Below are 14,891 nucleotides of genomic sequence, written 5' to 3'. Positions count from 1 at the left end.
ACACAATTGCTTACTTGCAATGAATAACTTTTCTGATGATAACTTAAGCTTAAATTAGAATTTTCGTAAATATTGGTGTAGCTGTCCTGCCTGACCACGCATGTGGTTCATTTATCTTTGGGATCCCCTTAAAAATGTTCTTAAAACTGAAGTCAAGCAAATTAAAAATCAAAATGCTCTGACAAAGAAACTTGAGGCAATGGGTTTGGTGGGGGTTCTTTGTTTGCTTTTGTTTTGTGGTGGTGATTTTTTTCCCCCTTTTTAAGGGGTTTTGCTTGTTTCTGTGATAGTGAATCTATCATATGTTTTTCAGTATTTAAAACAAAAAACAAACAAAAAAACCCACACTGTCTTGGTGATGCTAAAATATGATGACACCATAAAGTTTTTGCTGGAAACTGCTCGGGAGAGCTGATTTGTCTTAGTGTGATACGTTTACCAGTAACTCTCTCCCTTCCTCTCACCTTCTCTAAAACAGTACGATGTAATCTGACAGTATAATCATTTTTTGCAAAGAAATTGCAGCAGTGTTCTTTAACCTTTCTTATAAACTTCCTTTTATGCATGGAGTTCAGATTTACTAAAGCCTGGTTGACTGACTCACCCTTTTGATTACATTGGTATTTCCCTATTTACATGTGACGATGATTTGAGTATATTTCTCTTGCACTGAGTTTTCAAGTCCATTACATATACTCTGTAGGCAAGGAGTAGCCTTATGCATCCAGACCACAATTCAGCTGTCGTTGAAGTTAATGGGGCCTTTCTACTGATACTGGTGGGAATTGGATCTGGCCCAAAACCAGTCTTGTAAATTACTTTTAGTGAGAAAATATTAAAAGCACTGATATGTTAAAACTGATTATAGGAGTTGCAAAATCTTTTATTTGGAGTTAGAAAAAAAAAAAAAGCTGAGAAAAATTAGCATCAATTCCATGCTTACTGACTTCACAGATTTTCGTAACTGCAATTATGGAATAATTCAGAAATTACCAACCTTATAAAGGCTTGTTAGCCATCTTATTGTTTCTTTTTGCACGTTTCAGGTGAATCTCTGTAGCTCATACTTGTTATTGAGACGTGCAGTAGTAGCTTGCCTACGTCAGCTTGTACAAAGAGAAGCTGCTGAAGTATCAGAATATGCTGTTGCACTAGTTAAAGAGAGCAGAGAAGATTTTACTCCAGGTAAGTATTGAAGTTTTGAGATCAAAGAACTTGACACACCGATAATGAATTCGAAACACACTCCACTATGAGTATGAAAACTTTGCTATGTTCTTGTTGAAGTCTTTAACCCCCAAAGATTTTCTACTTCAGTTTTCTATATAGTATAAAATTTTGGAAGCATCAAACCTTTCTTAGTGGTAAAATACAATATTTTACAAAGATACTATTGCTTTTCATATACTCTAGATAGTAAATGTCACTAAATTAAAAAATGCAGATGCAATTCTAGAGAAACCCAAGCCTATAGCTTCATAGTCCTGCGTCTTACATGTATTTTCATAATTAGTTCTACTTTCCCATATAAATCTCCTCTTAAATTAAAAGTCTGTCATTGAGGGAAGGTATGCAAAACCTGCTGAAGAAAGTTCCTGTTGACCTCTTCAGAGAATTAGCTAAGTAATGATTAGCTAGGATCCCTAGAATTTTCATGTCCTGAGTGTATGGAGCCCTCTTTCCTTCGAAAAGGTCTGAAAATGATCACTAGCTCATCCTTATATACCCTTCTGTACAGGTATGGTGGTAATAAATTATGTCACTTTGGATTTTAATTCAAGCTCATTTGAAATTTTTCAGAAGATGGATTATAGCCATTCTGTAAAAATGCTGATTTTTGAAAAAATATTTCTGTGCTTGTCTTTTTGAGCTGTGCTGGAGAATAATTACAACTTCTGTTTTCAGTTTAAAAGATTATTTTAGATTTACCTTATGTTTCAGTGTGAGGAATCAGATAGCCAAAGACGATTTTTTTTCAGGAGCTCAGATACTATGGTGATAGTAGTGTTGTGAAATTCAGAGTGGGATTATTTTATTTCCGTGGGGTAACTCTTTTCCTATTGGTAGTATTATCTGTAAAAGTTCCAAGTGTGTTTTTTTTTAACCCAGATTACTTAAACATGGCATTAAAGCAATATATATTATTATTTCAAAAGTATTTGAGTACTAGATACTTGTTGTTTACATGCTACTCTGTGTGCAACCTTCAGTGGTGTTTCTGTGGCAATTAGTTTTATGATATATAGCATACATCTCACAGATTTTGTTCTTAGTAGATATTAACATCAGAGAAATAGGCCTGGAGGGGGCATTGCTGGGCTTGCTGGACAAAGAATTGGATCAAAGATTGTGCCAAGATATCAAAGAAACTCTGAGTCATATGCTTACTTCAATGGCAGTTGAAAAGCTCTCTTTTTGGCTGAAGCTTTGTAAAGATGTTCTTGCTGCCTCAGCTGGTAAGTACTAATAGACTCTAGTAGAGAACACAATGAAAATAAGGCCCGTAACAGTACATTCTGTCACTGAAGAATTGTTACTGCTTCTTGAATGTTTGACATTCATGAAGTGTATCTCATCTTCCATACTGAAACACTGGACCCTTTAACTTATTTCTTTCAGAACAAATATGACTTTTTCTGATTGCCTTTTTGCTATTGAAGAGGTTTCTGTAAGCATTGTAGTATGTCTTGGCTGTTCATATTCTGGCTGTTTTACTATCCTAATGTTAACTTACTGGCATACCAGGAAGGGAAGTACAGAATACATTTGAGCTTGTGGATCCAGTGCAAATACCTACAAGGAAAATATTCAGACCATCTTTTCTATGGATGATAGGAATGATGCAGACCTATTACATCATTAATGAATCTCCCGAGCAAATAGAATTAATTACTAGGTTGAATATTGTGAAAAGATTTCTATTCCCCCTTCTCTCTCTCTTACCCTCTCATCCTGTGATGCAGAAGGAAAACTTTTTTGGTTTTGGATTTTTGGATTTGGAAAGGCAGTAACTTGTGATGTGTCATTGCAGACAGTTTTGTTACACTTTGTTTCTAGATCTAGCATTGACTTTAATACACTGAGGATGAATGGGAGTCATAGCAAGTTGAAGGATGAACTTTGAAGAGACTTTGTTATAAGTCCTTCAAAAAAAAAATTACATTTTTCACTTTTTTTCCCCGTGTCCTAACTACAGATTTCAATACAGTAGCTTCAGTAGATACCACTCAAGAAGAAGAAACTGCTAAAGTGGATGATGCATCTATATTAACGTCTGAAAGTGATGAGAGGTTTCATCCCTTCAGTAATCCACGATGGTCTACCAGAGTTTTTGCTGCAGAGTGTGTTTGTAAAATTATAAACCAGTGTGAAAATGCAGGCAGTGCACACTTTGACATAACCTTGGCTCAGGAAAGAAAACAACGTGATTCAAGAGGTACGTCTTAAGCACCGAAAGAATTTTACAGAAAGCTAACACTAAAATGAGTGTTAGCTTTTTGCATCTTAATGAAATCCATCATAAATGTGTTGTTTGTAATCACTGAAACCTCTAATTACTCTGATTTGAAGCCTATATTGATTAAGGTGTAGAGCGACTTTAATTAGTCAAAATATTGGCATATCACTGCAATATCTACACTCATTTTCCTGCTTGTAGCACCATGTGGATGGAGCCATTGTTTCTGCCTAAGAATTGGCAATCAGAAGTGATAGCTGGCACCAGCCTACAGCAACACAGTTTGGTTATCTGGGAGTATGACCAAAAGAAACCTCCACATTTTTCTTTCCTTAATTTGCATAATTACCAATAGAAACAGTGTTAATTTTCAGTACCTGCCTGTGTTTATTTAGACGTGTTTTCCTCAAAACTGTTTGTTTAGCTTCTTTTTTAGAAAATGGGCATCAAACATGAAGATATTTATGCTTTATTCTAAGTACGTTTTTACATTCAAATGGAAAGTTGCCTAGATCAGCTAGCATAAGATGTCCAAGTAAGATTGTTGTATATGTAAACTGCCTTAACTGAATCTTTGATGTGTTGTAGAATGTGAAATACACATTTTTATAATATTGCTCCCAACATTTTCAAAATATATGATGTCTATATCTAAATTTAATAAAACTATATTTTATTTCTGTTCTCAGATGACTTTTTGGTATTGCATTTAGCTGACTTGATCCGTATGGCTTTTATGGCTGCCACAGATCACAGTGATCAACTTCGTCTTTCTGGGCTTCAGACGTTGCTAATTGTTGTTCGGAAGTTTGCAGCTGTTCCAGAACCAGAATTTCCAGGTCATGTAATTCTGGAGCAGTATCAAGCCAATGTAAGCACCATTGTTAATAAGTTAGAAAAGTATAGCATTAAAAGAATTTGCTTTTGGTGGTAGGTAATGCTCTAGCCAGGTTTCAGTTTGTTAATGAAACTATTATTCATTTATTTTGATCTTAATTTATCTAGAAAGCATCTTTTCAGTCAGTGTATGATGTTTTAGCCCCAAAGTTTTTTAAGTTTCAGCTTTTTCCTTCTACCCTATTCGATTACAATCAACAGAAAACAACCTAACAATATTCTTTTGTTGGCACTCTGTAGAAAAGAGGATTGCCTAGAGTTAGTCAGGAACTACCACGGGGAAAAAAATTTTCCTTGCCATCCAAAATTATCAAGCAAGTTACAAGTAGATCTAATAATTCTCCTTTTAAGCTTCATTACCCTTAAAGTGTTTGTGCTAATACTATGCATAGAGCTTCTAATCAACTGTTTCACAGAAGTTGAAGAGATGTGAAGCCATTAAAATTTATTTAAAATTTGTCATGTCAAATGTTTTCCATAACAATAACCAGAAATAGACAAGTAGAGAAGAATGCGTTTTTCCAGATTTAAGTAGTGGTTTCTTGAAGTCTTGTCTGCAAGTTCATTAAGTGAAGTCTAAGTTTTAGGGGGTCTTAACAGACTGTCATTATCTGTCACTAAAAACAACTACTTTTCACTTATTTTCATGAACTTAAGATGGACAGTCATAATTCCTGTACCTTTATTATGCTGAGACGCATCATCAGTGAAGTGTATTTATCTTCAGCAGACCTGTTGCAAAAAGCTCTTTTCATTGGTCATTTGGCATATAACAAAATCACATGGTGATATTTGATCTTCAATGTCAACCCAAAACAGAACCCTTTCAGTATGTCCTTAAAATGATGTAAACCATCATCACTGTAATTTTTCTGTAGGAGCTTCATCCACCTGGTAAGAGACACCAAAAATGAGATACTTAATTACTGTAGGGGCTGACAGTGAGGATGGTGCCATTGTACTAGAATGGTACACATCCTCTACTACATGTTGCAATTTCACCCCAAATTGCATCTGGCTTAAGTCTGAATTTTCAGATATCACCTAAATCAACAAGTGAAATTTTCATTAGCCTTTAGGGGAAAATAGCTTTCAACAATGACAGTAGGTGAAATCTCTGTAACCTGATAAGTATATATTGGTGTATTCCTTATTAGGTAAATGGGGTTTGTGTTCTCCCCTTCTTTCACTTACGAAAGTTGCCGGACTTCAGCTGTTTGTTTCCTTAGAGTTGTATTCTTTCTGAGTAACGAAATGTCATTTATTAGGTATTCTTGTAAGTCTTCCACAGTTTGGAACATTGTTTTTCCTTTTGAAAGCTACTCATCAAATCGAGAGTTCAGGAGGAAGGAAGTTTCTATTTCGATTTTACTGTGCAAAGAATAGAAACCTCTTTGAAGACCTGTTTCAAAGAGAACCATGTCTTCTGTGTAAGCAAAACAAAAAAAAAAAGTATCACTGCAGTGGTCTGCCTGCTCTTTAACCTCACCACAAAAGTCTGAAAAATGAAAAGGAAACTATGCTTTGTAAGGGAAAACTGCAACAAAGCCTAGTTATGGAAAGTAATTATTTACTTAATTGCTGTGTACTATATGTTGTATAACTCTTCTTTAGGTTGGAGCAGCCCTTAGGCCTGCCTTTGCTCCTGAAACTCCTCCGGATGTCACAGCAAAAGCATGTCAGGCAAGTGTTGAATGTCAGAAGTCTTTGGTAATAGACCCTCTGAATATTATTTTTTTTGCTTGACAGAAAAAACATCACAGAAGAAAAAGGAAATAATAAGTCATCTAGTCTCAACTTCTCAGTGCACACAAAATACTGTCACCTGTGTTACCTCTGTGTAACATGACGAAATCCTACAGATTTTATGCACTTGAAAATCTTTCGAGAAACTTTGTAGCAGTTGAAACTTGGGTTGTTTATGACATCCTTCTTAATGTTTTTGGCTTTTGTTACTTATGTATACTGAACTGTAATACCATTTAACATTATTATCTGAGAGTAATTATGTCTTAATGGAAATGAAGTCTGTTTTACATCATTTTACAGATGGAAAAATAGCATATGTAGTGGTTTTTGGCTCTTGTTTCTAACTACCTGTTTTACAATGCTAGGTATGCAGTGCCTGGATAGCAAGTGGTGTAGTAAGTGATCTTAATGACCTTCGACGAGTTCACCAGTTGCTTGTATCCTCTTTGGTCAAAGTGCAAGCTGGGAAAGAAGCACAAGGTCAACAATACAATGAAAGTACCTCAACAATGGAGATACTGGCTGTGCTTAAGGCTTGGGCAGAGGTTAGTGTAACAGCTCCATGACAATAGTCTTGATTTCTGGTAGGTGAATTGGAACCTTTCAGGCAGAGTGGTTTCAGAAATTTCTTATCTGTTTGATTAAATAGAAGTTTTTCATTCTTTACTATGCTTTGTTACCTCTAAATAGTACATGAACACCAGCCCTACCCAGGTTGAAAATACATGTGATCAATGACACACTTTGTAAACTTGGACAATAGCACTGATTGTTAAATTGCTGCATTATATTATTCATATTTCATAGAATCATAGAATTCTTCTGATGTTTCAATATTCAGTTTAAATTGGCAAGGTGTAAATGGTTATGGGGATGGCCCACTGAACATAGCCATTTTAAATAGCTATCATTTTTCTCATTGCTTATTGGCATTTAATTTCTTACAGGTAGTTCTTTCAACAGTGTAAGTTCAGTACTGCCATGGCTAACTGCCTTTAAGTCAGCTCACATGATTGCCTGTTTTAATACGTGTGTATGCAAAATTAGATATTTAGAAAACGTGAGCAATGTATGTAACCTCTAGAAGACGTCTTAGAAAGCACTGATAATGAACTTGGCGCTGTGAATGGATAACCAGCCAAATACAATCACATTATGCAGTTATTCTGTATGGTATTTCTGTACATAAGCAGGCAGGTGTGTTGAAGAAAGCAGACAATAGATGACATTTACATGACCATTTGTAGAAACACATACCAACTTCTGGTGTCCATACTGGAGAAATAATACTGGCAAAATAGGAAAGCCATCAGAGAAAAGCTAGCAAGTAGGAATAAAGAAAATGAAAATAAGCTTACACCGAGAGATTTAAGTAGATCAACCTATTTCATCTATTCAAGAAAAGATAAGGTGTGCCATGATCAATTTAAAATGATTATGTGGATAAAAGTTTTTTAATGGTATACATCAATAATCCTTTCACTGGTCAGAAACTGAGACAAAATTCAGATGAAATGTGAAGTACAGTTTTTAGAACTGAAATCTATAGATTGTTCCAGTCACTAGAAGTCTCCAAAGTAAACCCTTTATAATTTTCTGCTAGATGTTGGATATGAAAAACTACTACAAAATTAAGTGGGGATAAATTTTTGTAATCAAGTCATCCAAGTCTACTGGACTTGAAGCAGGAAAAGATTGTAGGAAACCTCATGCTTGCTCAATAGGGAGTCATGATTACAGTAGTTTTCCAAGTGTTAATATTTGTAAATGTCTCTCCAAATTTATAACAGGTTTACATAGTTGCAGTTGAAAAGCAAAAAAATCAAAGTGATGCACACAATCACTCTTTAAAAACTACAAAATCTGCAGAAGAAAGCTACAGAGATATAACATCTTCGGCTGGTGGACTTCTGGACTTAGTACAGGCAGATCTTGGAACACTGAGCAAACTCTGGCTTGCTGCACTTCAGGATTTTGCTCTGTTAATTTTGCCTTCCGAATATGCATCACAACTACCTGCTGAAGGTAAGAAGGCAAATAAATTGTATTTTCGTAGCTCACTTGTAAGTACATGTCATTAATGTCCTAGCTGACTTGTGTTAGATTTCAGGAAGATGAAATTCTATAGAGAATATGCATACTTGTGTACCTATCTAAAGATAGATTGCTTTTTAGAAGGTTCACTGATGTGAAAAGCAGTTTGTTCAGTATTGTTAGTTGAATATTTTGATGGTTGAAAGAAGGAAAAGGTAATTGTATTGGATTCTATCCAAATAAATCTAAATAAAGTGTTGTCATTAACCTAAATTTCAATATTCGACACTTAAAAAAAAGTCATAAAATATGGTAAATATCATTTCAATAAGAAGAATGCCTGTTTTCTATGAATGAGAAATTATTATAGATGAAAATAAATGATATCCTTGAAACTGTAACTTCTCTTTTTGTAGGTGGTACATTTTATACAGCAGAGACGATTGAAAATGCCAGACCTCATTACTACAACTCCTGGGCACTAATACTTTATGCTACAGCATTGTGGCTTACTACCACAGGTTTCATTGTTGTTGATCCAGATGAAGGAGTTACTAATCTCTCTAGACCTGTCACCCCAACTACAATGTGTCAAGATTCTTCTACCAGGCCATCAGTGAAATCTCCTGAGGATGTGAATACTGACAGATTTCATCTTATCTTGGGTTAGTGCATAATCCGTCTTGATTCTGTAACACTGAAAGTATTTTTTAATAGATAAAACTTGAAACATAGACATTTTCTATAGCACCGCTATTCTTATACATACATAGATCAGTTTCCCAAGTCATCACACTTTTTGGAATTACAGCTGTACAACTGGGATGAGAATATGGATCACAGTTTGTGTGAATTTCATCTCCGGTGTCACAAAATGTCCTCTGAAGAGTCCTGAAACCTCAGAAAAAAGTGATTTGATTTTATCTGGTCTAGGATTTGCAAGCTTAGGCCTAGTGTAATTTACTTGTATGTGGTGATCCAGTTGTGGTAGCTGTAATCTTTAGCTTTTCTGTAAAATAAGAAGAAAAAGTATCAGCCTTGTAGTTTGTGAACTATTATTAATCTGTCTGTTATTCTATTACATAAATCAATTTAATTAGGCAAATATTCTTTTGTGTACTCATTATGACTCATAGAATTGTCTGCCTGTTCTTCAGACCTCAGTGTTTTACTTGGAAATTGCTCTAATTTATTTATTGTTATTTGTTAAAAGACGGTTATAATCACATCTTAAATCGCCTAGGACTTGAAGTACTTTCATTCTTTTGGGGGAAATAGAGTTCTTTCACCAAAACATAAACAATAGGAGATTAATTCACTTAATATAAAATACAAATGCTATATATCTGTCTGCTCAGCATACTATTAGATTACTTATTATTTGACAAAATCACTTTTTAAAAAGCATTTTTTTAATTTCTTAAGAATATTTATGTATTTCTTCTTATCTGTACAGGAATTAGCGTGGAATTTCTCTGCTCTCCTCGATCGGATGCAGCAATGGAGAACATTATTGCCTGCTTACGTGCCCTACAGGCACTCTTTGATGTCCCATGGCCAAGGTCTAAAATAGGAGGTGATCAGGTAACATCTTAATGATCAGAGCCCCAAGCTAATTATCAAGAAAAAAAAATCAGGGATTCAGTAAAAAGCTCCTTATCATTTAGACAACTCAATTCCATACAGACTTGATGGGTTTGTAAACTAGTCATGACTGTATTTCTAAAGACTGAAGGAAAAAAAGCTTCTGGATCAATAGTGGTCTGAGATGTTAGATACATAGACTGAAGTTTTATTTCTGAAGATTGCAAAATTAACGTCTTAGTAGATTATTTCTGCATACCATCTGTAAGACAAAACACCATGTATAAGGACCTAAGCATAAGTCAGAGTCAAAGATTACATCTAGATTGTAAGACTGACTGACAGACAGACCAGGAGCAGCTGCTGTCCCAAAAATTAAGGAAGTTTTTCTGAAGAGTTAAGCAGCAAGAGTTCTTTTTCTTGTTTTAAGCTTGACGTATTTACAGAAAAGCCACATACAAGGCATAATTTTAGTTTGAACAGTATCTCTGCTCTGTATTGTATATCCAAGAATCTTCAACACAAAAGCAGTAAGTAAATTACAGGCTTTATCAAGGTCCTCCTTTGCAGAGCAGGGAGGAGAGAAAAAGAGCAGAACATAGAACCTGTAGAAGCTGGGGAGAGGCAGAGAACTTGAGGAGATTTTGTCAGGAAGGAATAATTAGGTAAGTAGGAGCCCGGTAAAGACAGAATTCCAGAAAATTAAGAAGATAATTTCAAGGAACATCACTGATTGTGGTGGAAAGACTAGCAATTCAGAGAGCAATGACATTGTGTCTCCAGATGTGGTGAAAACGAGGTCACGAGGGATTTCAGCAAGAATGGTTTTCTTGGCATACAAGGAAAACTGGTTAGAGAGAGAGTCTGGGCTAGAACTGGTGTTCAAAACAGTGCCTGTAAAGAACAGAGTATACCAATGCTATCTTGTTAACACTCCTGATCTTGGTTTATGGGAAAGGATGGGAATCATACAGAAAAAGCTCTACTACAGGATTTCTCAACAACGGGGAAGAAGAGAAAACATGTTCTGCGTATTCTTTCCTTTTTCCTTTTTTATCCTTCCCCGCTTTTGTTGTTTGGATTCTCTATTTAGTTTTTCCTTCATTTCCTGCTCTCAGAATGAATACTTGCAGGACGACACATTCTCTTACTCTGTCAAGGGACAGTGCCGTTAATGCTGTTTTGAGTATTGAAGATGGTAAAAGGAAACTGGACAAAATAAGTGGTATTTAAAAAAAAAAAAAAACTCATTTTTTTCTTTAAATTAAGCTTACACCATCCTGTGTGCTACACAGTGGTCTACCACAGCTAAAGTGATAATTCCTGTGAACATGCCTAACTTCTGCTGACTATTGTTGCTCTCTCCAGAAAAATGTACATACTGTAGCAGGGATAGGCCCAATCCACTGTAGTATTCCCATCTTCAAGAGTTAAAAAGCAAGAAGATTACCTTTTTTTATTTTTATTTTTTTACAGTAGTTTTAAGTGCTTTATCTCTAAATTATTGTGATTACTGGTTTTGGGGGGAGAATTGATCAGGGTCCCTGCTGCTGGGAGCTAGGAGGTAGGTCTTTTAATATAAAGCCAACTCCTGTGATTGTATCAATAGTACTGTTGTGTTCCTTAGTGAGATTACTAAGAGTAATACTGTTGGCTTTAACAAGTATTAACTGTTTGTCCAAGAGATCCCACTTCTAAAATTTCTGCATCAAAATGTGGATATTTTAAACATTTTTCTTACTGTAGGAGTTGGGTGTAGAGCTGCTGAATGTTTTGCATCGCCTGATACTGACCAGAGAATCACCTGATATTCAGCTTGCTGCCCTTGAAGTTGTTCGGCTGATTCTTTTTGCAGCTCAGGAACATGTGAAGGAAAAGCGGAGAAGTGCAGAAGGTACAGTAATGCACAAGATGCTGAATATATATTAACAGGGATAAGGCAGTTCTTTTTGCAAAATGGGATTCTTGAAGGTGATGCATCCAACATGCATCTTAATTAAAGCTTTTCAGTTAATGACTAATCCTGGTTCACCTAAGTCAGTCCAGGTGCCTGACTTAAGAAATTGGGGTGGTATGATAGACAGTAGGTGACTTTGGAGGTGACTAGAGGGCATGAAGTGAGGAGGAAAACTGCAGTTTGGATACCCTTGTGTGGTGACAGGGAGGGAGAAATCTTACAGAAAAGATGGGATCAATTGCAGTAGAACAACAGAGAAACTTGGCACACACAGCTGTTACAAGCCAGACAGCACTAGCTTTTCTGATTGTAACTTCCTAAAGTTCTTTTGCTAATAGAAAAAAAAAAAAAAGGAGAAAAACAACAAAATGACATTGTATTGGCATGGTACCTCAGCATGTTTGAAGTCTAAATATTGTACAAGCTTTTGCCTTTTCACAATCAGTGCACAGATTGCTTTTTCAGAGGGATGGATGTTTGCCAGTAGAAGCTGGAATACATATGCACACACGTATAGGTGTTGAGATTGTCATTTGGTGATGAAACAGTCTTAAGAGGTTAACTTTTTGGAAACAAGGTACAGTCTGCAGATTTCTGCTATATTTCTTCTTTTTGTTGTAGTTGACGATGGTGCTGCAGAAAAGGAAACGTTACCAGAATTTGGAGAAGGCAAAGATACAGGAGGACTGGTGCCTGGGAAATCATTAGTCTTCGCAACACTAGAGTTTTGTGTTTGTATTCTTGTCAGACAGCTTCCCCAGCTCAACCCTAAATTAACTTGTAGCCCTGCAGTTCAATCAGGAAAACATCTGTTATTGTCAGAAGATGGAAGTAGGCTGGTATCAGCAGCATTAGTTATTCTCTCTGATGTTCCTGCAATCTGCTCTCCTGAAGGTATGCTATTTCATCACAAGGAAAAATTAAATGAAAGAGTATTGGGCTCTTCTGAGCACCCTTGTTACTACCTAATTTTCTCAGCTGGATAAATTTGGCAGCAAGTTCTGTGATTTGCTTGTGACAATTTCCTGTCCTAATTATTTTTTTTTGACAGTCAGATAACAAAAGTTACTGAAGCAATTGAAAGAGCAGTTTTTCTTTTCCTCCCACATGTAGCAGTGCAATTAATAGATTCATTTTGTGAGAGAAGTATACAATAGCTACATGCTTCTATTCTACTTCAATCTTCTATTCTAGAACTTAAAATGCAAACGTAAATTAAATTTAAAAGGGAAACATGTCATGTTAGCTTTCACTTAAAGCCATCATTTAAACATTAGCAACCTGCTGTTGAGGATTTATGATTGATTCCTCAGATTAGTTGACTTTCACCCCGTGATTCATTGGATGACTTTAAGAGGTGAAGCTTGTTTCCCCAACAATACCATGCTCATGCATATGATCTTTCAGTGCTGTTTCAGCCACACTGATAAGCCATTTCTGCCCTACACCTCTTTTCACACCTTAGGTATTTATTACTCCTTATGCAAATTTTTGCTTTTACTACTTCTGGAAACTTCTCTTTTCTTACCTTTCTGCTCTTTTACAGGTTTCTTCTTTGGGAATATTGTACCAGTGGAATAGTTAACAGTTCTTGCTATTTGTTTTAGGGTGATAACATGATTTCTTTCTGTAGCCCATTATTAGTCAGTTCAAAGCAAAAAGAAACTGACATAGCATCATTTACTTCTGAGGGCAACTATATTTTAAGAAAAACAGTTGTGAATTTTCTTTGGGCTCTGTAGTACATTTTGTCTTTAACCATTCAAGTTACTCCACAAACAAACAGTTTGCAGGATTGGAGCAGATGGGATGTTTACACCAGGGAACTTAGCATTTAAGTCAGGTGACTAAAATGAAGAGCGTAAGCTTGATTATACAGTCAGTTGGATAAGACTGGAAAAGGAAGCGTGTCCAAAGGTCAATTCATATAAAGTTTTTTTAATTATTTTTTAGTTTTATAAAAAGGCCCTTATTCCAGAAGGTCAACTGCCAGATTCTCAGCAAGAGATGATTTGTTCAGTAGGCTGTGGGACACGGTACTTCTCTTCTTAGAGAGGAGGAGAGGTCTCCTCTCTTCCAAAATTATTGTTAGACTTTGCTATTCTAATTCTAGGAATTCTTGTTACCTGTCTTTAACCTAAGATCCTCTTTCTATTCATCTTGGTAAATTCTTGATTTCAGCGACTTCCTGGAGCAATGAGATCCTTGACTAATTAAGCATCATGTGAGAGAAATTTTACCTCCTACCAGTTTTGGAATTACCCCTTGTTAATCACAGAATGGTTAAGGTTGGCAGGGATCTCTGGAGATCATCTGGTCCAAATCCCCTGCCAAGCAGGTTCAGCTAGTGACCTAGTTGACCCTTGATAAATAAGAGAATTCAATAAAAGTTCTTCATTTTTTTAAATACCAAAGGTCCCTTTTTTTTTCACTTCTGTAAAATTAATTTGCTTTGTTCTACAGGAAGTGTTTCAGTTCTTCCTACTATATTGTACCTAATTACTGGCGTGCTTAAAGAAACTGCAGTGAAATTGCAAGATGACCAGTTACCTTTGACAGTTGCTGCATCTCTACAAGCTCTTAAAGGACTTTTGTCTTCTCCAATGGCTCGAGCAGAGAAGAGTCGGACTGCATGGACTGATCTTCTGCGCAGTGCTTTGGTCACAGTGCTTGACTGTTGGGATCAAGGTAAGCACGCTTTTGTGTGTGTGTTTAAAAAAAAAAAAAAACTTTGGAAGGTTGGTTGATTTTGTTAGACTAAATTTCTGCATGTCTTAAATAAAGACTAAGAACTTGGTAGCCAACTAATTCTCCAGCAACTAAGTACTGCTGAAACTGTAGTGCAACCCTGTGTCTACAGTTCATATGAGAAGTCGAAATCTGTAAAGGATAAGCATGGGATTGCAGCCTTACTCCTGTATTATGTAATGCCACAATGTAGTTACACAGTGTGGTGAAATGAACAGGAGCTGTAACTTCACTGCAGATGAGCATTAAAAACAGTCGTTGTGCACATCATTTCTTTACAAAGAGCTAGTGTCTGTATTGACAGCAAAGGGAATTAAAAAAATAGTTCAAGAAAAATAACTTCTTGTCTTAATGTTAGTGTTCCGTGTACTGTTTCTTCAGCTTCCCAATTTTGTATGACTTTTGTCATTCTTTCCATTTAATCTCAAAGTTGTAGTTTGTTACTGGAACTTTTGTCCGTTTTTT

At 35.9% G+C, this 14,891-nt stretch overlaps 1 protein-coding gene across 16 annotated transcripts in view; it reads left to right on the top strand.

Annotated features, from left to right (window-relative positions):
• The window catches only part of HEATR5A (HEAT repeat containing 5A), a 64,567-nt gene that overhangs the window by 45,445 nt on the left and 4,231 nt on the right, over positions 1–14,891 (top strand). For 11 of the 16 annotated variants that reach the window (XM_040560318.1, XM_040560314.1, XM_040560310.1 and 8 more), the window contains 12 exons: positions 1,047–1,185; positions 2,274–2,456; positions 3,197–3,436; positions 4,147–4,328; positions 5,969–6,037; positions 6,469–6,648; positions 7,894–8,128; positions 8,554–8,802; positions 9,594–9,721; positions 11,468–11,615; positions 12,300–12,572; positions 14,142–14,366. In XM_040560318.1, the coding sequence (XP_040416252.1) occupies positions 1,047–1,185; positions 2,274–2,456; positions 3,197–3,436; positions 4,147–4,328; positions 5,969–6,037; positions 6,469–6,648; positions 7,894–8,128; positions 8,554–8,802; positions 9,594–9,721; positions 11,468–11,615; positions 12,300–12,572; positions 14,142–14,366 (2,251 nt within the window). Of the gene's footprint in view, positions 1–1,046; positions 1,186–2,273; positions 2,457–3,196; positions 3,437–4,146; positions 4,329–5,968; positions 6,038–6,468; positions 6,649–7,893; positions 8,129–8,553; positions 8,803–9,593; positions 9,722–10,291; positions 10,387–11,467; positions 11,616–12,299; positions 12,573–14,141; positions 14,367–14,891 lie in introns of those variants that run through there. The other 5 variants (XM_040560315.1, XM_040560319.1, XM_040560317.1 and 2 more) reach the window with 2 other exon arrangements.

Source organism: Cygnus olor, chromosome 5 (genome assembly GCF_009769625.2).
Source record: "Cygnus olor isolate bCygOlo1 chromosome 5, bCygOlo1.pri.v2, whole genome shotgun sequence".
NCBI lineage: Eukaryota > Metazoa > Chordata > Aves > Anseriformes > Anatidae > Cygnus > Cygnus olor.
The sequence above is the reverse complement of the archived record's forward strand: the minus strand, read 5'-3'. Positions and strand labels throughout refer to the sequence as shown.